We start from the raw sequence: 23,502 nt of genomic DNA, 5'->3' as shown, positions 1-23,502 counted from the left end.
ATAAACTCAAGCCACAGGTGGGTTACATCCGACATGCCCCGTGAGAAAGGTACCCTATGCTCCCAGCCAGATGTCACAGAAGGAAAAACTCAAAGTACACACCAAACAAACAGTACTTAGGAAGCACAAAGTTCTCCTTTCCTTTAAACACTCACCACGAACTTAAATAGAAGTAATTTATTAATTCAACACTTACTGCATATCTACTATGTGCCGGATGTTAGAACAGAGCTAGAAACACTTCTGCCACGTTCCTGGAGGAAGGAAAGAATACAAACCAAGCCCAGGCCATGGGGACAGGGAAGAGGCAGTGAGAAAGGCCCAGCCAGAAGCTGGAGGGTGGGCAGCAGCGAGTGGACTAAACAGCTCCAGCTGCTGAACTGTCGGGTCCCCATCAGCCAGCCAGAGCCTCAGGCACAGGGACCCAGGCTGGGCACTGACCAGTGGGAGCACGTTCCCAACACAGGTTTGATCATCAAAATTTTAAAAAAAGAGAGAAAGAAAAAGAAAAAAAGGCAGTAACTCCTTTTTATTTCTTTTATCCCTATCATTATTTTGAAAATGTCAAACCTAAAATAAATTAAAAGAGGGGCGCCTGGGTGGCTCAGTCAGTTAAGCATCTGCCTTCGGCTCAGGTCATGATCTCGGGGTCCTGGGATCGAGCCCTACATCGGGCTCTCTGCTCAGCTGGGAGTCTGCTTCTCCCTATCCCTCTCCGTCTGTGCTCTCTTACTCTCTCTCAAATAAATAAAATCTTTAAAAAAAAAGAATAGTACAATTGCCATATACTCATTTAGATTCATCAACTGATAATTTTTTGCAGATATCAACACTTCACTAAGTACTTCGGCGTCGGGCTTTTTAAAAACATAAACACGATCTTACAAATAAAGGGAGTAGTCAGACTAAAATTAACTTTTATATGGAATGAAAGAGAGAAAAAACATATATACGTAGACTGCCTCTGCAAGAAGTTACCTACCAAAAAGCAACTTAACTAAGTACAAAGGGAAGCCTGTGGGACAGGATATCTGCGGCAAAGTCTGAGGACTGGTAACTAATTCTCAATTGTTCGCAAATTTTGGGGACGAGACACAAAATCCACAAACCCTAAAACCTTTCAAGCAGGGGTTTCATTCTCCTTCACCAGTAAATCTTTAACCAGAGCTGGCAGCAAACCAGGGCATTACTGTAGTTAAGAACGGGGCCAACAAGGTACAGGAAGGGCACTGGGTTAGCCTGTGGGTGTGGGCTGGCACAGGCCTGGAGCAGCATCCCCGAAAAGGGCCAGCAGGTGGGATAGGGCTCCGTCTCTCCTCTTCCTGTGCTGGTGCCGGCCCTCCTGCCTTCGGGAGTTGCTACATATCTATAGGAAACCCAGAGCAGGAGTGGGAAGCAGAGAGGATGGCTCTGATCCCACACTGGATCATCAGTCCTGATTGACCAAGAGTTGCTTCTATTTGACAGGTAAACATTTGCCCTAAAATCAACTGCCAATCCTGATTGTTCAAGAGCTCTTGTGAAATTCCCAAAATGTTTAAGGTCACTTTCATTAAAAAAAAAAAAAAAAAAAAGCTTGTGGTCTGTCTTATGAGATAGCCTGTCATAATATCAAGCAAATGACAACAGGCATCGCTGTTCCTGAATCTGGCTGGAAACTGCCTTTAAAAAGTCATAAAGACGGGGGCGCCTGGGTGGCTCAGTCGTTAAGGGTCTGCCTTCGGATCAGGTCATGATCCCAGGGTCCTGGGATCAAGCCCTGCATCGGGCTCCCTGCTCGACGGGAAGCCTGCTTCTCCCTCTCCCACTCCCCCTGCTTGTGTTCCCTCTCTCTCTGTGTCTCTCTCTGTCAAATAAAGAAATAAAATCTTTAAAAAAAAAAGTCATAAAGACAAAAAAAAATCATAAAGACATTGGCTTGATGCTGAAAACTGAGAAGCAAACTCATGACCACTGTGAACCCGGGAAGTCCAAATAATTTGGAACATGACTAACATTTGGGAAAACACTTGGGCAAGTGTCCAAAATGCTGAGTGGAACTGAACTGTGATCCATACCCATCCTCCAGGTGGGAGAGAATAAAACAGAGTCCCACAGCTTGTTGTTAAAGACTGGATTACAGAACCAGAGGAGAGAAGCACAGCTGCCAGGACAGATCTGAATTTCAGTTCATCATCTGATTTCAGCAGCATGCAATTTTCATCAAAACCAACAATTCTCAGCAGCTGAGAAAAAACGTGAGAGAGCACGAGAAGGGCTAAGGAAGGCAATGAGGGGACAGAGCAGGGAAGCTAGGGAGGCTGCGCCCAGGTGAGGCCAGAGCCCGTGGGCCCCAGAGGAGGCGCACCCTGGGGCTGAGGGAGGGGCTCCTCCACTCCCCTCGGACCCAGAAGGCCAGCCTCAGGCAAATTCTGACTCCCGATGGACTGTCTCTCACTGCCTGCCCTCGCTAAAGCCAGGCTGGGCTCGGGTCTCAGGAGGGACCTGCCTGTCACCCAGGAAGAGGCCACCCTGCCACAGATACGTGGCTTCTGTTTTCCAGGAGTGCTGGTGGTGACAGGATGATCTCTGCACATTCTTTGGCCAGGTCCCCACCGGCAGCCAAGGGCATGCCCTTCAAAGTGGCTGGGGCAAGGGCTGCAGAGGCCCCCCCACTGGCTGGGTCCCCTAAGCACCCAGCCCCCGTGCATCTCCCCTGAGGCTATGGCTTGCCCAACTAGGCAGCAGCACAGGCCCACTGCGCGCCCAGGCCTCCCAGCCACAACCACGGACCTACAGCCCCTTGCAGCACATTTCTGCGGCGGAGCCGTAGCAGAGGGAGTAAAACTACGGGTAGAGCCGGACACCGCAGGAGACGCCGCGGTGAAGCCTATGAACCAAGAGACACAAGGCTCTCCTCTGACCTGTCAGGGGCAGCTTCTTAAGGGTGCAGAAGGGAAAACAACAAAAGCCAGCTTAGACCCATTGGGAAATATAATCTGTGATTATAAATATTTCATGAGCAAAGAAAGTGGTACTGGTTGAGACACTGGGGTGGGGAGGGCGGACAGCAAATTAGATCCCAGTTTGCAAAGTGACAGGGCAGCTGGAAAAGCAGCAAAGCTGAGGCTATTCTGGGCTGTGTGCTGGGAAGGCCTGCGTCACAGAGAGCAGGCTCCGGCCACTCGGCTTTGTGGAAACCACAGCCTTCCAGTGGTCAGCAGAGAACACCTTGGGAGGGGTGTTTAAGCCCACGGAAGACCAGAGGAGGGGACAGTGAGGACAGTCATTTGAATGACCTGGGTAAGCCTGTGGCAGAGCAGCAGGACCCCGCACACTCGTGACAGGATCCATACGCTGTCTGCTCACTAAGGGCACAGGAAGGACTGAGCCTGACCCCAGAAGGCAAGGGGCCTGCAATGCAAGGGGGCAGCTCAGGAAAGAGCAAAGGCCCAGCCCCTAACAGGTGGTGCCCGGCTGAGAATCACAACTCTGCCTTCCCTTCCAGGACAGGGGTCTCTTCTCCCTGAATCTTTGGGGAGCAGCCTGGAAAGCAGGGCAGTGAGGAGCTTGCTGAGTACCAGTGGGTGCAGCTGGAGAGACACCCACCACTGACAAAGCAGGGCCCGGTCTGGGTGGGAGTCCTCCTCCTGGGCCACGGTCAGCCACGGCAGCAGAGCAGGCCAGCCACAGACTCCAGCAGCCCTTGCGGAGGGCCGGAAGGAAAGGGACGTTAGCTCCGAAAGCACCCAGGGTACCCTGAATCAAGCTTAGTCGGAGGAACCCTGGGGTGGGGGAAGCAGCGCCTGCCTCAACCAGGGGGACAGAAAACTACTAGTCCTCGCTTCCTTGCAGTCAGGACTTAGCAGGCTCTAGGATCACAGCTAGAGAATCAATTCAAGGTGGAGAGGACTCATCAACCCCAAAAGTAAGACCCCATAATGTTGTTAGAAGACCCCTCAGTTGTAAGTCCCAGGAACTGACTTCAAGACCAGCTTTACCACCTATTAGTTTTAAGACCCCATGAAATGACGTTACCTCAGAAACTCAGTGTCCTCATCTAAAACATGGACCCGTGCCTGCCAAACCTAAGGACTAGGAGGGACCCAAGAAGAGACAGACACATAAACACTTTCAAAACAGATACTAAGTGCCGCTCCAATTATGAGATCATTTACATCCAGCTACTTACTTGATACCTCCTGGGTGTCTCAAAGGCACCCCCATCCAGAGGCCCCCAACTGCTACCTCTCCCACCCAGACTGCTCCTAGGGCCCTGCCCCCTCGATGCTTGGTAGGACCAACCATCCAGGCGTGGAAGCCAGGAACCCAGGACCCATTCTTGGCCTTCCCAACGGCGAAATGTACCACCGAGCCCAGTGAACTGAGCCTCCTCGAGGTTTCTACTCCCTTCCTTCACCACCATCCCCACCCAACTCGTCATCATCTTCACAGGGTCTGCTGCAAAGCCTATGCTGGCCATTCTGGCCTCCCTTAGCCTCTGTCCACAGAGCAAATCTAAGCAAATCTCCTCTCCCAGCTCCCCGACCCCACATGCTGAATACTCCCAACAGTATGCTGATGCCCTCAGGACAAGGAAAGCTGCCTGGCACTTACAAGGCCCTGCACAGCCTGGCCCTGCTTCTCTCCTGCCCTCACCCTACACCACGCTCCAGCCCACTCTCCCTGCTCCAGCCACACTGGCTTTTTCAAGTCCCTGGTGGGTATTCCATTCACCGCTGCCACAGGGTTTTTGCATGTGCTCTTCCCTCTGCCTGGAATATTTTTCCCTCCGCCTAACTAACGCCTATCCATTTATTTCCTTCCCCTCTTCCCCTTTCGAGTCCGCACTCCTCCCCAGCCCCAGGTAACCAGTATGCTTCTATCACTTCTAATCATTCCTCGGAAAGCAGCTGATGCAACCCTTTCTCGGGGAAGCTGCCTCCAATCCCTCAAAAAAAAAGTCTACTCCCATTATCACAGGCACTTTCCCACTTGAGGATGTGCATCCGAGTACTTAGGTGATCTGTGTCGATTTCCCCTGGGAACACCGTAAGCTCCATGAAGGCGAGGACCTCATCTACTTGCACTCTCCGTTTTTCTTCAGGACTGGTGCATGCAGAGTAGTAACAGAAATTAGCTAATACCTCCTGAGTGCTTATTATTGCCAGGCACTTAGAGGTACTACGTCACTGAATTCTCCCATCATTCCTACCAAGTAGGTGCCATTATTATATCCCCATTTTACAGAGGAGGAAACTGAGGGACAGAGAAGTTTAAAAACTTGCCCAGGGGTGCCTGGGTGGCTCAGTCGTTAAGCGTCTGCCTTTGGCTCAGGTCATGATCCCAGGGTCCTGGGATCGAGCCCCGCATCGGACTCCCTGCTCAGCAGGAAGTCTGCTTCTCCCTCTCCCACTCCCCCTGCTTGTATTCCCTCTCTCGCTGTGTCTCTCTCTCTGTCAAATAAATAAAAATTAAATAAATAAATAAATAAAATTAAAAAACTTGCCCAAAGTCAGTAAGTAGTAAGTGGTGGAGTCAGGATTCAAACCCAGGCAGTCTGGCTACAGAGCCTGTGTTCTTAATCATTATGCTATTCTACCGCTGAGAGGCCACTGGGATATACAATGAGCGTGTGCAAAGGATATTCTGAATGAATAAAGGAAAGGATTTATAAATGAGTTGATGAGATCTCATTAAAGGAACTCAGGGAGCCCCCAAATCTTCCCCCAGATCAACAAATCAATGGACTCACCCGCACAGGCCCAAATCAGGTCATCTGCAAAACAGAAAGGCTAATCCATTTCCCCAGCAGTCAAGGCAAGAAGCTTTCTACTGCTGAACACACAGGAGTGTTCTGGTCCCTCACAGAAGGTACCCCCACAGTAAAGAAAGGATCACTGCCTGGGTTCCATTGAAGCCTGAAGGCAATGTTCCACTAGATGGAACAAGTCCCTCTGCCCTTATTCATGCTAACCTGCAATCTTCATAACCATTTAATATCTCGAGCCCTCCAACACAGAAAGAGGATACTCTGAATGGCAAAAAAAAAATTAAAATAAAAAATAAAAAAGCTTGCCTGGTGAGAAAGTGACAGAGTCCAACTGTATATTACGAATTTGGTTTGTACCTCCATTTTCCAGAGCTTGATAATCCTGGATGAGCTCATAGGCTACCTCATGCCATCGGTGTGACCAGACAAGGCTAGGCCACCTTTTAACTGCTTCGGTGCTGCTTACCTCATGACCACATCCCAAAAAGCTCAGGAGGAAACATACATGAAAAGGTTTATTTTTTCACAGGACACTGTTCCCCAGCCATGGGGCCCCGAGTTCCCTCCCATGAGTCCCACCACAGCCAGCGGCCCGAGCCCTGATCACACAAAGTTCTGAGCAATGGCCAGGACCTTGGAAAATTCACCTTCCCTCTGGCGTAGGCTGGTGGGGATGGGTGTCTTAATTCGGGTCCCCACAGGGTTCCCATTGTCCTCAATGAGGACCACATTGTTGGAGTCAAACCTGGGGGTCATCCGGGGACCGGGCATGCGATGCCCCACAATGAGTGCCTTTTTCTTCTGTCCCTTGATGGCCAGCAGTATCCGGTCGCCCACCTTGCCCACCCCGTTCTTGTTATAGACGTGGATGCAACGAGGAGGGCGATGGTATGGGGTATTCCCCAGGGCACTGTTGTCCACCACACGGACCCGCGTCATCTTCTGAATTGCACTGAGGCTCCCGGTGGTGCTGGGGAAAGAAAAAAAGTCTGAGGTCTGTATCTCTCCTGGTCAGGGTGCAGAGGCCTCTGAGGACAAGGCCTGGGAGACATCACACGTTAGCAACAACGCACTGAACAGAGCAAAACCCAGGGCCCTGACAGAAAGTCAGGTGCTTGCGAAGACTTCTCTGTGCCCAAGACAGTTTCCTCACAGTCAAAAGCTTCTGCTGCTGGGTCAACATCTCAATTTGGAGGGGTTTTAAATAGAACCCAATTTTCTGTCACAACGAACTTCATGGCAGCCTAACTGAAAGCCTTTGGTATCCAAAAGAACTCTGAGAATTAAGGGACTATTTTATGGGCCAGGCCTCACCCACTGCCTAGCCTGTAAAACCTGCTCCCCCAGAATACACTGATTCCCAAACCTCCCCGTCTATGTGTTGCTGGGAGCCAGACGATAGGAGTGAGTAGGTTTGCTAAGGGAGTCCCCTGACATAAAAGAAGAAACCAGAAATAAGTCAAGGTAACGATCTTTTGTCTCAGTGCATTTTTCCCCACTAGAATGGAATTTTTTTTAAAGTGTACCTATTAAAGGCAGATAAGCTATTATTAAGCGTCTGATAACAGTGGGATTTCTATCTTCCTGATGCCAGCACCTTAAGTGCTACATTCTCCAGGGTAACCCTAGGCTCTCCCCTCGCATTCCACATGCCTACTCTGGGGCAATTTTATTGATTCCCTTTGCTTCCAACTAGTAAATTCCATCTCCAGCCTCACTTCCCTCCTGTATTCTAGCCATGCTCCCCACATGTCCCAATGATCCCGCAGACTCACTAGGTCCCACGCTGACCTCATCAGCCCCCTCGCACACCTCCCATGCTGCTGCAGGTCTTACTTAGACTAACGGGTCCTCCAGCTCCCACACCGCAAGCCTCTCCCCATCAGCACCCCGGCTGCCAAGCCCTACTGACACTAGCCGTGAAGCCCCTCTGTCCTCTCCCTCCACCCCCACCAACACTTCCTCAGTTTGGCAGCTTTCTCTCTTACACCAAGACTGTTACATGAGCATCCGAACTGGTTCCGTGGGCCTCACGTTGCCAGCCAGGGGCTCTCTTTTAGAACATAAAGCTGAGAACACTCCCCTTAGAACTGTTCAGTGGTCCAGCACTGTCTACACTGTCGACAACCTGGCCCCCACTTACCTGCCGTCCGAGGGCCACAATCTCTTACCACTGACCCCCCACCCCCCGGAGGCCCGGCCGGGGCCTGCTCCCACTTCCCTTCTGTGAAGGCTGCCTCTGCGCCCCCTTCCCCCTCCTCTGTTAGCAGCCCGTCTCAAGCCATCCAAAGCACCGTACAAACCCCTGTTATTATACTGGTCACATCTCCTCTGAGCTATTTGTTTCCAAGCTTGCTCCTGTGGCCAACTGTGAAGACTCTTTGAGGACAGGAAGTGATTCTTATTCATCTATGAGCAACCCCAGGCGCAGTGCTCAGTAAATGCCAGGGAGTGAGTGCACGAATGGGGCCAGGAGGCATGTCTGCCAACAATAACGCACCCCGTGCTCTGTGTCCCGGCTTGGCGTCTAAAAGGAGGTGAGGCTGTCACACTTCTACCACGCCTGAGTTTTGGTAATACGCATGTAATATTTTAAAAAGAGATTTCTGTTTTTAAAAGAGAAGGTTTTCACGCACTGGGGGAATGACAGGGTCGAGAGATGTTGGAGCCACTGCAAGAATCCGGCAAGGACTGAAGTTTCCTCTACTGTCGGCCATTCCCTACCCCACCTCCAACAGCAAGGTCACGTCCTTACCAATCCTCTTACCCAACCCAGCCAAACCCCAGCTGCTCTGGCCCGTTTAGCTTTCCCAGATGCCAAGCCCACCTCTGTGAGTTCCAACTCCCTTTCTAGTCGCATAACACCCAGCCCTGATGGGAGGCTCACTCAGAGACACAGCTCTAAGAACCGAATGGGAAAGTTACCTGAAACTGCGCTGGCTGAGCGCTCTGCTTGCATGGGTGAAGGGGCCCCAGAGCCCAGCACAGAAAGCCATGGCAAATCCTGCAGGAAAAGAGGGGGAAAGGGTTTATTTCTAAGTCAGTGTCCTTACTCAGAGCCAGCCTGCCGGGGACTTGTGTGGGAGATGGTACTTCTAGCATAAGATCATTAGTCACTAAATATAAATCTTAGTGGTTAAAAGATACGCAGATGATTAGATGGAACTCCAGCTACAGTTTTGCTGATTCATATTCTAACTGGGGTCAGAGAGCTGGATGGCCCACAGCAGTTCTTGCTATAATACAAGAGCACAGAGATGCCTTCCTGCTTACATCATTTCCACAGGCAGGAAGAAAGCAGGAATCCTCTGGTATACACCCAACCAGTGACCCCTCCCCAAGTCCTCCAGAGAGGAAAGCCCGCACGCTAGTGCCGAGTGCCTCCTGAAACCAGAGCTTCTACCCCCTGCAGGTAGATTACCTGAGCAACTGCCACATTGTCTTGTCACCATGTCACCTTTCCCCAAATATAAGCACCAGAACACCTGGGTAGCTCAGGGCTAGCCAAGTAGAGCCAAAGGATACTCCTGCCAAGCCACTGACCAAAGCCTCTATTTGGGTCAGTCTCCCCAACAACAATATACACAGAAAAACTACCTGCCCCCCACCACAGCTGAAAGCGGAATTTGGGAGAGCAAGTTGAAGATAGAAGAACAAACACCGACCCAACACCAGGGCCTCCAACTTGCAGAACCCCAACCCTGCGGCTCGCTAGCACCAACAAATACAGCAACCCCCAGCGGCCCACAACACCCAGGCGTCACTTAGGGGCAGGCTGAAGAACACCCTACAGCCAGGGGGCAATGCCAGCCGCATGACACGCCTGCTCTAGCCCCGGGTGTGGCTGCAGAGGGCCTCATGGAGAAATCTGCTGAGGAAGACCAGACAAGTACCTTACGGTACCATCTCATTTAAGCCTCACAAAAACCTCTCCGAAACAGGCCTTAGTGTTAGGCTCATCTTACACATGAGGAGTAATTCTCTAACCAGCAAGGTGAAAGAATTCGCCCACGGTCACACAGCCAAGAGCTTCCTGAACCCACGCTCTTACTCAACAGCTAACACGGTTTAACTTTAAATATTAGTATTTTTCCAGGGCGCCTGGGTGGCTCAGTCGTTAAGCGTCTGCCTTCAGCTCAGGTCATGATCCCGGGGTCCTGGGATCGAGCCCCACGTCGGGCTCCCTGCTCCACGGGAAGCCTGCTTCTCCCTCTCCCACTCCCCCTGCTTGTGCTCCCTCTCTCGCTCTCTCTGTCAAAAAATAAAATAAAATCTAAAAAAAAAAAAAGGGCTCTGAAAAGCAGTCTGTCTGGTCCAGGCTGCAGTGACCTCTGATTTCAGCCAAGCTTTCCCATCTAACGCTGGCGGGCCCTTTTTCTCATTCCTGGGGAGAAAAGAGGCTCCTCAGCTCCTCCACAGAACCCTCAAGATTAGCCCAGCACCACCCACTCACATTCCCTCTCCTGAGAACTGCAACACCCTGCCTCTCCACACTGCACCTCTTCCTCAATAACACATATGTTAGCCAAGGGCTGCCGAAGTGCTGGGGGCTTCCCAGAACTTTCCCGACTTGGGTACAACAAACCCACGATTCAAGGCACCTCTCTAAAATCTGCTGGGCAGCCTGGGCACAAACCCAAACCTAAACCTCCTCTCCGTGCCTCGTTCACAAGCCACCCCCACAACCTATGCCCGTCTCTGCCTGGCTAAATCTGAGCCAGCGCCCAACACATCTCCCCCAGTAAGCCTCGGGCAAAACTGCAGCATCACTTGCTAACCCCTCCTGCACACTGAGGACATCTGGGGATCCCGTGCCAGAGGAACTCTCACAGCTCCAACGTTCACTATCCAAACTCTGGCAACTGCATGCATTTGGATACTTGTCTTCAGATAAGGCTGATAACCCTTCACATTCTAGTTCTAGCTACTCATTCTCCAAAACTCAGGAGCCAGAGGTCTTGGTAACATGGCACTTGAACTCACACCAGAATTCAGAGATCATAGAGACTCAGATCACGAGGATTATGTGCACTGCCCTCAGACACAGGAGTAATACATTCACATCTCCAGGGGGTACTTCCATTTTCACAAGACGAGGTCCAATCCAATCCAGACTTTTCACTAGCTCTTTAGTGGATCTGATGGTGACCTCCACACCCAAAGGACTTAAGACATCAAATGGACAGCAGTAAGCATTCCCATGAACATAAAAGCACAAAAGAATCAAATATATTCACTTACTATATACATGTCCCTTCTTTCTTTCTTTCTTTTTTTTTTTTTTAAAGATTTTATTTATTTGACGGAGAGAGACAGCACAGCAGGGGGAGCAGCAGGCTCCCTGCTGAGCAAGGAGCCTGATGAGGGGCTTGATCCCTGGGGTCATGACCTGAGTTGAAGGCAGATGCTTAATCAACTGAGCCACCCAGGCGTCCCATGTCCCTTATTTCTTGAAAAAAAAAAAACAAAAACTGTGGTCCCCTCCACTCCCATCCCAGCAAAAGACCCCAGCAGCTATTGAAAGAGTAGGAATGCAAAGAATATTTGTGGAATAAAATAAATGAGGTAGCCAACAGAAGAACAGATTCCCCTCACCCATGGCTCTACACAGAAGGAAAGCCAGACGATGCAGAGCTCTTATCTGTGCATCAGGAACCAGGACATCACATGCAAACATGCTTTAGGAGAACCACGGTGCCAGTCATGGGAGGATTAGCCCATGCCAGGTTTACAAGCCCCTGGAATCATCTCTTGGGCCTGGTGCCTACAGTACCCATTGTGGAAAATCACCTCATCCCACCACTAAATAACTGGCTTGGATCAGGCCAGAGTAATGGAGGCAGCAATTTACTTCAAAGCAGCTCCGACTGACCTTGATGTTATTTCCCAGCATAAATCCATCAGCAGACACAGGCCCTGATTCACTTTGGAGCAGTCTATATACATAATGCTTTGCTTCACAAGCAATGTCATTCTGAATCTTGTGTTCGCACAGGAAACTAACCCAAAGATATTCCCTCCTCCACAACACTCTCACTCAGAGGCCAGGTACTCTGGAGACTCCAGTGCCAGAGATGGCTTTTCATGCCACTTCCTGGTCAGCACCAAGTACTGCCCTCCGGGTTTAGAGTATGAATCACAACCTCTCCGGAGAGGGGGAAGGGGAAGCAAGAGAAGGAAGGAGGGGAGGGAGGGAGGGAATGAAAGAAAGAGATTACTTAATACAATCCAAGAATTGTACTCATTTTCCATCCTGGTTTAGCTTTAAGATCTCCGCTTCTGTTCCGAAGGCCCTGTAAGTTTCAGGGACACATAGGTGAGCTTTTTACTTGACATCACTTTATAGGTCCCCTTGGAAATACACTCGGTGAGGGCAGGGACCAGGCCTGCATTGCTCATTGCTGCACACTCAGAAGACTCAGTGCAATGCACATGAATGGAGTTTACTAAGTATCTGTTAAGTGAATACAATTCAATCTGCAATTGCAATTCATGCTCCAGCTCCAAAGAGGCTCCGTGCTGGGGGGTTGGTGGTCTTTCTTGTGTCCTTCACTCAGGCTCCTAGTGACTTGGGAAAGCCTCCTTAGACACAGGGAACTTGTGTTTAATGAATTTTAATGCACAGAGACTGAGCTGGAAAAACAGACAGAGTCTATACCTCTGGTGCTTTGTAGAAAGCAGGAATATAGCACTACTTGAGCAAGGAACAGCAAAATGGTATACTTAGTATTATATGTATTCATTGTTTCCACCTAAACTATTTCCATCTTTAAGTGCCTGACGTGTTATGTACGTTTTTGTTTTTTGGTTTTTTTTAAGATTTTATTTATTTATCTGACAGAAAGGGACAGCAAGAGAGGGAACACAAGCAGGGGAAGTGGGAGAGGGAGAAGCAAGCTTCCTGCAGAGCAGGGAGCCCGATGTGGGGGTTGGAAGGCAGACAACGACTGAGGCAGACAACGACTGAGCCACCCAGACGCCCCTGTTATGTACATTTTAAAGGCCTCTCAAAAGGATGGGCTCCAAAGAAACAAACCAAAAAAAAAAAAAAAAAATCAAAAGTTCAGCACAATCACAAAGCCATGTTCAAAGCACATTGTCAGTAACTGAAAAGAAAAGCCATACAAATGCAGGGCCCAGTCACAAAAAGGAAAAACACCTAGGGTAAGGATAGAAATGTCCTTTTTTTTTTTTTTTTAAGACTTTATTTGACAGAGAGAGAGAGACAGCGAGAGAGAGAGGACACAAGCAGGGGGAGTGGGAGAGGCAGTAGAAGGCTTCCCGCTGAGCAGGGAGCCCGATGTGGGGCTCGATCCCAGGACCCCGGGATCATGACCTGAGCCGAAGGCAGACACTTAACGACTGAGCCACCCAGGCGCCCCTAGAAATGTCCTTCTTAATTAAAACAGGGAAAAGCAGAAGCCTATCAGCTTCCAGGAATCAAAAAAGGCACTCCCTGGCCCTCTGCCCTACCATGCAGACATAGGCCCTCCCATCTCCTGCAGGTGTCGCCCCAATCTTCCTGTACCTGTAAGTACTCTTATTTGTTGCTTAAAAACTCATTACTGTTTTATTGTACAATTAGTCTCTTTTAGGAAGTTTTGTGGGTTTTTTTTTTTTAACCTCACACAAGTAGAACATGTTACAATTCTCGAAGTACTTTCATAGATCATTTTGTTGGATGACTCCCTTTTTTTCTTTTTTAAGACTTAATCTCTACACCCAACGTGGGGCTCGAACTCACAACTCCGATATCAAGAGTTGCATGTTCTACTGACTGAGCCAACCAGGCACCCCTGGATGATTCCCTTCATGAGCACCCAACAGAAACCTATAGACAAATAATAAACAGCAACAGTCTGCAAAGGGTTGAATCTGCTAAAGGTTTTGAATAGTTCTGGGGGCTCAATCAAGTACCATTTTGCAGATGAAGAAATGAAGTCCAAAATGCTAAGCAACTTGTTGACTGTCCAAAGTCAGAAGTCTGTTTCTATTGCACCCTACACAGATAAGATGGCTGCTTTAACCACTAATAAACTTCACAGAAACAAACACACCACACAGAGGGTAAGCACTCTTTCTCCTCTGTCGAATCTTATAAAACTCAGGAATTAAAAAGCTGTCCTTTTTTTTTTAATTAAATTTTACTTAGTTAACATACAGTGCAATATAGGTTTCTGGAGTAGAATTCAATGATTCATCACTTACAACACCCAGTGCTCATCACAAGTGTCCTCTTTAATACCCATCTAACCAATCCCCCATCCACCTAAAAAGCTTTTTTTTTTTAAGATTGATTTATTTATTTAGATTTTTAGAGAGAGAGTGTACATGCGCAAAGTGAGGGGAAGGGGGAGAGGGAGAGAATCTCAAGCAGGACCCCCCCCCCCCGCCGCTGAGCATGGAGCCCCATATGGGGCTCAATCCCAGGACCCTGAGATCTTGACCTAGAGCCAAAACCAAGAGTCTGACACTTCACTGACTGAGCCACCCAGGTGCCCCTGTCTTTTCAATAAATATCTGCACTACACCCAGCCCAGCCTAGGACCAAAGCTGAAGCTGATCGGATTCATGCCAAGGTGTCAGTTTTCACAGCATCACTATCAATAAGCAAAGCTTCCCTCCATGGCACAGTGGGCTCTTTCTAACAAGGCCACCAGCAAGGACCCCATTTCTCAATTTGATTCACAAAGATAAAATGTTTCCAGGGTTCTTGTCCCATGCTTGTTTATTTATTTACCTTATGCTCCACACTGTTACAAAAGTATTTAAAACAGAGGTTCCTTAATATACATGCCAATTCTCAATTATTCAAATTGGTTTTTCAATGTGTGGATTTTATCTATTCTAGCTTTGCTCCCCCTTCATCGCTACCTCACAGGTGTGCAAACACCTACAGTCCCAGAAATAAGTCTGTAACAATCTAGGTATGGTCAAACTCAGGAAAACCGTACAAGGCAAAGTTAACTTCTACTTAATCACATACACATTTCCTTCCCATTAGTACCTCTACTGGGCCACTGGCAAGGAGCCAGGTTTATGGAGTTGTCAGTTGGGCAGGTGGGCAGTAGAGAAAAGGAAAATCCTACGGGAGCCCCTGCACTCCAAGACAGGATGCTGATGATGAAAAGCGTATCTCTTCCACCTCCATTCTCTGGGACCTCAGCAACTCTGTCAAGCAGGCGTCCAAGGGAAGAGCAAAGAGGCATGCAAATGAAAATGCTTTGGCTTCCCATGAAAGGGGTTGTCTTCAAGTGGGGAATCCCTCTCTGAACTAACCAGTAGGGACCAGGTCTGCAGCATAATCAGTTTGTTTCCCAGATGTTGACCAGTGAGAAGAGCCTCACTCCCTGCTTCTCAGGGCAGCACCAAGGGTGTGTCTTTAAAGATCCCTCACTCCTGGGGCACCTGGGTGGCTCAGTCAGTTAAGTGTCTGCCTTCGGCTCAGTTCATGATCCCAGGGTCCTGGGATTGAGCCCCACTTCGGGCTCCCTGCTCAGTGGGGAGTCTGCTTCTCCCTCTCCCTCTGTCCCTCCTCCTGCTCATGCTCTCTCTCAAATAAATAAATAAAATCTTTAAAAATAAATAAATAAAAATAAAGATCCCTCACTCCTAAAAGTGTTTTTCACAGGTTAAAGTAGACATGACGAAGTGCTCCTTCTCTTTTCTAAAGACACAAATGATTTTTAGTTTTTGACAGAGAGACTTTCCCACTCTGAGTTGTTTCACTAATAAATAAGCTACCTGGTGCCTTTCTTAACAAGAAAGTGTATTATCTGACCCAGAGCAACACTGCTGGACTCTGAATCAGTCCACTCTTACAAACTGGTTGTCGTTGCTAATACACATGTACAGTCGCACCAGGGTGAGCTATAACCCAAAACCAACCATCAGCCTCTAAAATAAAGGCTAACTTGTAATCTGATTTTTGAGACCCTCAAAAAGAGACCTTTGGAGCCCCAAGTCCCCCCATTTCCTTAAGAACTATCCAAGTAACAAAAACAATAGGAAAATCCATTTTATGTGGGTCCCCCAACACAAAAATGGGACAAGATAGGCTTAAAAGGACTCCTACATCGTCTTAAGTTTCTAAATGTTGAGGCGAGTCTAAATAATCACATACAGTGCCAAACAGAGTGCCACCTGAAAAATGGACTCCATACCAAGGTTTTTACCCCTGATATTCAGGAGCAATAATAAAATATTTTGGCCACTGTTTCTTCATGGATTTCATAGTGCGTTTGATTCAATTATCACTTCAGGCTTTTTTTTTTTAATATTATTTATTTATTTATTTGACAGAGAGACAGCGAGAGAAGGAACACAAGCAGGGGGAGTGGGAGAGGGAGAAGCAGGCTTCCCGCTGAGCAGGGAGCCCGATGCAGGGCTCGATCCCAGGACCCTGGGACCACAACCCAAGCCAAAGGCAGACGCTCAACGACTGAGCCACTCAGGCGCCCCCATTTCAGGCTTTTTGAAAAGTTCCCTCTTCTTTCTGTCTGTTAATATGTGGTAATCTTAATCAGGCACAGGCAGAAATAGGCCAGGAATCCCCCAGATGTTCAAACTAAAAAATAGTAATACATAAGAAATACCTTGTAGTGATCCTCAGAGATCCACTTCCATTGTAAGTGCTATTGGCAATGGATCACACCAGCTTTACAACCACAAAATCAACACAATATGCGAAAAGTTCCATAGTAAATATACATCCAAGAAGCTCTAAGGGTTGAATGGACAATTCCATCTAAGAAAAATAAAAACAAAAAAACAGGGCAGATCCTTGTTCATCTCAACTGCTTGCTCCTACCCAAAACAACTCCCAAAATCCAAATCTACAACGATTCTTCCCACCAGGGAGTCTACCAAAGACAATTTCACCCCATCCTCCTTTCTATCCTTCCTAACTAAGCCAACCCACTTCCTACTCCAACAAAATGCTTGTTCTTCAATTCCATGTATTTCCATGAGTGAAGAGTAAACTGTCTTTATTCTTGGGCAGTACCTCCCCTAAAAAAAAAAAAAAGAGACACACTCTGTTCGTTACTGTATGTTCCCAGTGTGCTGAGTCCTTGTACACAATTTTAAATGACTGAACACTCAGACTGAGGAAGGCAAGAAGGCAAACAGGAGGATATGGAAGACCAATGCATTTCGAAGTTTTCTGTGACACACAAAAAACACACATGGTATAACACCTAACACATTCACATACATATGTATACCTGAAGCAAGCACCAAGAAACAATACTTGGTCTTACTAAGTACAATGCACTCTGATTATCTTTTTTTTTTAAATGATGGCCATGATCCACTAAACTGGATTCCAGCTAACCAATGGGACTCTGTTTGAATGGGAGTTCAGTTTGAACTGCAATAAATCAAACCTCACAGTTGCATTCCAAAAACTACTAATGAACCCTTTAAAACGCCAGCAGACAGCAGAGACAATGACCAATCACAAGAACCGGACACAACTAGGTAGGCAGTACCTTCCTCTGTCCAGCAGCCAGGGTTTAAGTAGCTCCCAATATCCCAGCATCCCAGCTTTTCCCAAGTAACCCAGGGGTGCTCCATCCATATGCCTTTTTGTTACCCTCTTTATAAATTCAGTCCATTCAATCTTTTAGGGTGGCAAAATTCATTTACTGCCCACTATGGAAAGCAATACTTCCTTTTTGTCCCCAGACCAACCCTCTTGAAGCCTGAAGGAAGAGAGCCTTCCAGGAACCCAAAATTCAATGAATAGTTGGTACTCTGCGTGCCTTTGTGATCTGTGTGGATGCTATACAGGAGTATGCACACACACGTCTGTCTCCCTCTTTCCCTCCCTTTTCATTTTTCCAGTCCTAGTCCTGGCTGATGCAGCCTCTCGTGAAATGAGAAACCTGGGAACCCCCTGGAGCCGGAGAAGCCACTCACTGGCATGACAGAAAGCAGTGGACTCACTCTCCACACCACAGAAACGCCTGGCAAACGAGTCACAAAGTTATTTGAAGACCCAGGCTGGGAAAGGGAAGTGAAGACGAGAGAAGTAAGACAAACTCGAGGAGCCGCGGAAGGGTGACCGGCTGAGGCCACCTCGCAAAGGCTGGACCGCAGCCCACCGCTCCCCAGGCCGGCCCCACATCTCTGGGAAGGCAGGTGCGCGCAGGAGGGGGTCGCGGGGTGCAGAGACCAATGGGGACCCCGCCGCCCTTGGGGACTGGGAGGGGAGGGTCGGGGTCAGGCGCCGCCCCTCTGCCCCCAAGGGGCCCACTAACCTCCCACTCCAGCTTCTCCCCACCCACCCCGGTGAGTGCGCCTTCCCAACCGCAGGGAAGGAAGACAGCGGAGAAAAAGTTAGGAGCTTGACGCCCATTCCCCCCAGCCACCCTGCCATACCGCTCTCGCCGCCCGGGAATATCCCGCTGCCGGCCTCTCTGGCCCAGCGCCGCCTTCTACCCCCACGCGGCCGCTCCACTGCGCTTGCGCGCCCTACCCAGCCGGGAGAGCGGTGGTCTGAGAGTGCGCGCGCGCCTTGCGTGTGCTGGCGTGGGGGGGTGGGACCTGCGCGGCCCCGCCCCCTCCTCATCCCCCCTCCCTCCTCCCGTTCCCCCTCCCCCAGACTGCCGCGGCCGCCGCAGGAGCCCGGAGCTCGAGCCGCCCAGCGACTCCCCCTCCCCCTCCCCCAGCCCCGCCCCGCCCCAACCCGGGGCTCGGAGCTGGAGCCGAGTCTGCGCCTGGGGGTGAGTACGCGACCCTTCCCCAGCCCCTTCTCTTTTCTTTGAGGATCCTACCACCACCCAAAGGAAAACCCGGACTCAGCTGCGTGTCCCCTCCCTTCAACCTCCTGCGGGACCCAGAGGTGCCCGGGCCCGTGGGACCTAGTGGTGCCGCGCGCTGCTCCCAACCCCGCACCATCTTGAGCCAAATGCGAGTCCTCCGAACCCTGCCGAGGGTCCAGATGTGCCCCGCCGCCTGTCCCCACCCCTGGGGAGATCCCGAGGGGTGGGACCCCCGCCCCCGGCCCCCTAGCGCCACTCTTCTCCCACCTGCCCGGTCCAGGTGCACGTCCCCCGCGCGCCCCTCCAGGGTTCCAGCTGCGCCCCCATCAGCCCGCCGCCGCTGTGGGGAACCTGCCGCCCCCGCCCCCGAGTTTTGGATTCCAGGGTCGCCAAGTCCAGTGCCCTCGGTCTCTTTTATCTTGTCTCCTGTTTCCGGGGCTTAGTACCCCAGAAGCCGACCAGGGGCAGGGGTTCGGGCTCGGACAAGGGCAGGGTTCGCGGGTGCTGGCATGAAGCCGGCCGCTGCCCCCGGCCCGTCTGGGGACTGGTCGCGGGCTGGGGAGGCGACTGGCCCCAGGAGCGTGTCCTCTCCTTGCGCCCCACACAGTGCAGTTCATTCATGAGCCGCCCGGGCCTGCGTTGGAGGGTGCGGTGGGGAGAGGATTCAGACACGGAACCAGGAGTGGGGCAAAGGCCCTGTTGGGGGGAGGGGGCGCGCTTTGTCCCTCCTGGCCTCCTTGACTGTCTAGGGAGGACAGTCCCAAAGATTTGGCGCCTTGTTCCTCAGAAGAGAAGGTCGCTTGGGAAGTGGAGAGAGGTCAGAGGGGCCCGCTGCCCTTGGGGCTCTGTGCTGCCACCTGCCTGGGTCCTCTGGGGGGAGGTCTGGCAGCTCAGCACTCCACTTCCCTGGGGGGCAGGAGAGTCCCAGCTTCTCTACCCAGTACCACTCTAGCCCTGGGTCGGCCCAGGAAGAATGAGGCTGTGCCCAATCCCTCTTAAGGATGGACCCTCGGTCTTGCCCCCCAGGAGCTTGTGAGGAGAGGAGTGGAGTGTCTACCAGGCTTCCAGCCCTGGTATGCTGGCAGCATGACTGTCCTCCAGGGCACCAGAGGGTCCAGGCCCTGGCTTGCTCCAGGTGGCACATGCTAGGGCCTGCTGTTGGCTCACCCAACTCAGTCTTGGCCTATGGGCGAGTGGGTGGGGATGTGGCAAGGCAGAAGGCAGGTGGTGGGTAGCTAAAGGTAGCTGGGGAGGCTAACCCCCTTTTGGACATCCTACAAGTTCTCTCCAATGATAACAGCATCTTAGAGACCTCAGTTCAAATTCCAGCTCTGCCATTTTTTAGCTGTGTGACCTTGACAAGTTACTTAACCTGTCTGAACCTTAGTTTTAATTGAAAAGTGTGTTTACTACCACCTCCTTACATGATTTATCATGGGGATCAAATAGATAACACAGATAAAGAGCCTGGCACGCTGCCTGGTTGTTGATCAATAATAGGTTCTCTTCTCTGAACTTCTGACCCATCCTGGCATAGCATCACCCTCCCGTACCCCCACCTTTCCGGCCTGCTACAGATGGATTGGGTATGTTTGAAGAGTTTGGGGACACTCCCTGCCACTTAGTGGCAGAGTCCCAAATGCCATATAAGCCCTTGGGTCTAAACAAGAAGCCCATCCTGACTGAGGGGCTCTATCATTAAAGTGTGTTTTCCTTTATTTTTATTTTTACCAGTTTCCTCCACTAAACCAACCCTTTTATGCCAGACTTTATTAATAACAGTAGCTAATTTTTTTAGAATCCATCACGTGCCTTGAACCCTATTAAGAGCTTTACATAAGTCGTCTTGTTTAGTTCTCAAAACAACCACACAACTGAATGATTATTCCCATTTTCAGATGAAGAACCTGAGGCCCAGGGTGGTGAAGTAAATTTGCCCAGGTCAGTAGCCAGATCTGTCTCATCCTAGAGCCTGAGTTTTTAACCCCCAGGCTCTGTCACCTGTCCTCTACACTTCTCCCAGAATCTGAAATCACAAGCCCAGGGTCTGAGTGGAGGGTCTGGCAGCTACAGGCAAGAAGGAGGGCAAACACCAATAGGATGTGGCATTTCTCCAGAGTTGTAGCGGGCAGCCCCCAGCCCCCAACTCCCAGGCCCCCAGTGGAAGCGGCTCCTCTGTGGGCCAGGGCAGCAAAATGCAGCGGTCAAGAGCATATACTTAAGCCAGGCTACATGGGTCCATATCTGGATTTATGACAGTCTGGCTGTGTGACGTTGGGCAAGTTATGTACCCTCTCTGCACCTCAGTGTCTTCTCAGGGTCTGGATGGCGAGTAAATAAGTTAACATGTGTAAAGCACTTAGAACAGTGCCTGGCACAAAATCAGAGTAAAATGAATATTTGATAATGCATTCTTTTCCTAGTGCTTTTATCCTCACTCGTGGATACTTTTTTGCCTGTCCCTGTGAAGTTGGGAGGGGTGGAGCAAGGATATTGATACCTCTTTGCTACAGTTTGGAAGACTGAGGCCCGGGTTACATAATAGCAGGGCAGGGCTCCATCATCATCTCCTCTCTTCAGACCACACCGCCTTCCTGGGAGCCCAGGCCCTAAACGAAGAAATCTTCCCAAGTGACTCTGGAAGAAAAAACTTTTTAACTGATAACTCCCCCACCCCTGCCACTTCTTAATGGTAAAATAACAACCTTTAGATAGCTGGAAATAAAATCCTCCGCCACCCTCTACCCATTGGCGGCCGAAGCCTCAGTGTCAGACTAGAGAAATTCCAGGATACAGCTGGCTGAGTGGATGAACTGCCCCGCCCCAACACCTCCCCCCAAACATTCTGCCTCAGTCTCTTCCCTCCAACCAGCTGCTCTCACTAAAAGCTTTGAGTAGCTGCCCTAGGTGAAGTTCAGCCCAGCAACCCCACCCCCACGATTTGGAGCTTAGAGGAACCCAGTCAGCCTAAAGAGCCACCAGCCCTGGCTCCGCCCTTTACCTGCCCTGTGACCTCTTGTGAGTTGCTTCTGCTCCCTGGGTCCCTGCTTCCTCCCCTGTAAAGTGGGGATAGTGATCTGATCCAGCAAGTTTGCCCTGCCTTCCTTGGGTTTGGGGGGGTGCGGGGGGGGGATATGTAAGATCAATGCATTTGTGGAGGGGAGAGTGCTTTGTGACTCTAAACTGGGAGGCAGCAGATGGACGTGGTAATTTCAGTTACTAAGCATCTACCTGGACCTTCACCCACCCTACAGGGTCCCCTTAATGTAAAAGCTCCCGGAATGTTCCACCTTCCTTCGGTGTGGAGAGGACTGGTGGGGGGGGCCTCCAGGGGTTTGTACCCATTACATTCGTTTTTGTTTTTTTTTTTAAGATTTTATTTATTTGAGAGAGAGCACAAGGCGGGGGGGGGGGGGGAGCAGAGGGAGAAGCGGGCTCCCTGACATGGGGACATAGGACTCGATCTCAGGACCCTGGGATCATGACCTGAGCCGAAGGCAGACGCCCAACCGACTGAACCACCCAGGCTCCCTGTACCCGTTATATTCTGGCCTGGTGGAGCCTTGGAGTTAGGGAGAGAGACAGGCTGTCTTGATTGTTGGAGTTCACTGGAGTAGGGAGTTAAGGGGGGAGGTGCTCCTGCAGAGGGCCCCCAACTACCACACACCCAAGCTACCTCTGCCTACCTTTAACCTCCCCTTTAACCCTGGTGCCCCAGGGTTCTATGCACCTTATGTTTACATACCCAGGCTCCCAGGCACACCCACACCCACACCCCAACTTAGAGACCAGTCACCTACCTCCCCCTACACACACACACACACACACACACACACACACACAGACACATCAACACATGTCTGCACACCTGAACATACATATTCCCACAGTGCTCTGGTGTTTTCTAGCCGGAGAACATTTAATGAGCATGTACAAAACTTCCATGTTCTGCGGAGTCCTGTTCTAGGCACATCAGAAGAGCGTGATGCCCTGAACAGTGTTCTAGCTTTAGAAAGAGGTTGACCTAGGTTTGAACCCCATCGTTTTATTAGCAGTGTGACTTAGGAAAAGTTACTTAACCTCTCTGAGCTCCTGTGCCCTTATCTTAAAATGGCAATAATATCCAACTCAGGATTGTCGAGGGTTAAATGAAATCATGTATGTATTATTCTTGAAACAGTGAGCACTTGGTAAGTGGTGCCTGTTGCAATCACTGAATTAATGGGGTTTTCGGGGTTTTTTGGTTTGGGGTTTTCTTTTAAGGCAACTTGAGCTGGAACAGAAGAGGGAGGCATAACACACCAGGCAGGTCCTACCTTAGCCTTCCTAACACAGGCTTTTCAGAAACTCCCTGGGACCAAGTGAAACATACAACTCCCCCCTCCATCTGAGAGCTGGTGCCTCTTGTCCTGTAATTTAAGTGTTAGGAAGAGGCTGGGGAAAACCAGGGATCAGTGGGCAGGAGAAACCCTCTGAGTCCACCCAGGAGGCTGGAGGATGCTTGCTCCCAGAGTTATTGTCACCGGTTCTAGGTTTGTTGTTCTCTCTCTTTGTCTGGTTTCCTCTCTTCCCTGGGGAGCCCCCCCCCCAAGGCAGAGTTTCAGTGTTGTCAGCAGAAGGGGCCTCCAGGGGCCCCCCAGTAGGACGCAGGTGGGGAAGCAGTGCCACGGCCACACTTCTCCTCCACCCTAGGAGCCTCCCCAGGGCCCTGCTAGGCTTCGTCCCCAGGCACTCCCAGAACCCAGGTATCCGGGCTGGCTGCCCCTTCCCTCCTCCTCCCCTGCCCCATCCTCCAGGTCCACAGAAGGCTGGACAACCCCGCAGTGGTGGGGATCAGGGCTGGAGGGTAGTACCCTGGCTGCAGGGGGCTTGGGCAGGCTGAGAGGCCCCCGCCCACTTCTCTCTCTTCCTTTGCCAATAGAAAAGCTGGAGGGCCTGGCATTCCCAGCCTGCCCTACTCCGGAGGCAGGAGCAGGGCACTCT

The 23,502-nt window shown here is 50.5% G+C and overlaps 2 protein-coding genes across 6 annotated transcripts in view; one reads left to right on the top strand and one right to left on the bottom strand.

The window, feature by feature from the left end:
• Positions 1–6,254: 6,254 nt before the first annotated feature.
• Positions 6,255–18,809, bottom strand: MRPL14 (mitochondrial ribosomal protein L14). Of its 3 annotated transcripts, XM_036082773.2 has the most exons (5): positions 18,137–18,235; positions 16,674–16,762; positions 16,348–16,499; positions 8,678–8,756; positions 6,255–6,722 (listed from the first exon to the last, which is right to left on the bottom strand). In XM_036082773.2, the coding sequence occupies exons 4-5, from the start codon at positions 8,746–8,748 to the stop codon at positions 6,356–6,358; spliced, it is 438 nt and encodes a 145-aa protein (XP_035938666.1). In that variant the 5' UTR covers positions 8,749–8,756; positions 16,348–16,499; positions 16,674–16,762; positions 18,137–18,235; the 3' UTR covers positions 6,255–6,355. The 3 variants fall into 3 exon arrangements, with proteins under 3 accessions (XP_035938666.1, XP_035938670.1, XP_035938665.1); XM_036082777.2 differs by lacking the exons at positions 16,348–16,499; positions 16,674–16,762; positions 18,137–18,235 and adding an exon at positions 18,787–18,809; XM_036082772.2 differs by lacking the exons at positions 16,348–16,499; positions 16,674–16,762 and having other exon boundaries at positions 18,137–18,260.
• Positions 18,360–23,502, top strand: part of TMEM63B (transmembrane protein 63B) — a 23,699-nt gene continuing 18,556 nt past the window's right edge. For 2 of the 3 annotated variants that reach the window (XM_036082770.2, XM_036082767.2), the window contains exon 1: positions 18,360–18,480. The gene's annotated coding sequence lies outside the window, so the exon portion shown is untranslated. Of the gene's footprint in view, positions 18,481–20,439; positions 20,461–23,502 lie in introns of those variants that run through there. The other variant, XM_078055282.1, reaches the window with a different exon arrangement.

This window comes from Halichoerus grypus, chromosome 9 (assembly GCF_964656455.1).
Source record: "Halichoerus grypus chromosome 9, mHalGry1.hap1.1, whole genome shotgun sequence".
Classification (NCBI taxonomy): Eukaryota; Metazoa; Chordata; class Mammalia; order Carnivora; family Phocidae; genus Halichoerus; species Halichoerus grypus.
The sequence above is the reverse complement of the archived record's forward strand: the minus strand, read 5'-3'. Positions and strand labels throughout refer to the sequence as shown.

What these genes read in the sequence shown, in the direction of transcription:
- MRPL14 (XM_036082777.2), bottom strand. Translation starts at nt 8,748, where the DNA reads ATGGCTTTCTGTGCTGGGCTCTGGGGCCCCTTCACCCATGCAAGCAGA. An exon ending in CTCAGCCAGCGCAGTTTCAG is followed by an intron (nt 6,723 to 8,677) that starts GTAACTTTCCCA and finishes TTCTTTCCCCAG; the next exon opens with CACCACCGGGAGCCTCAGTG.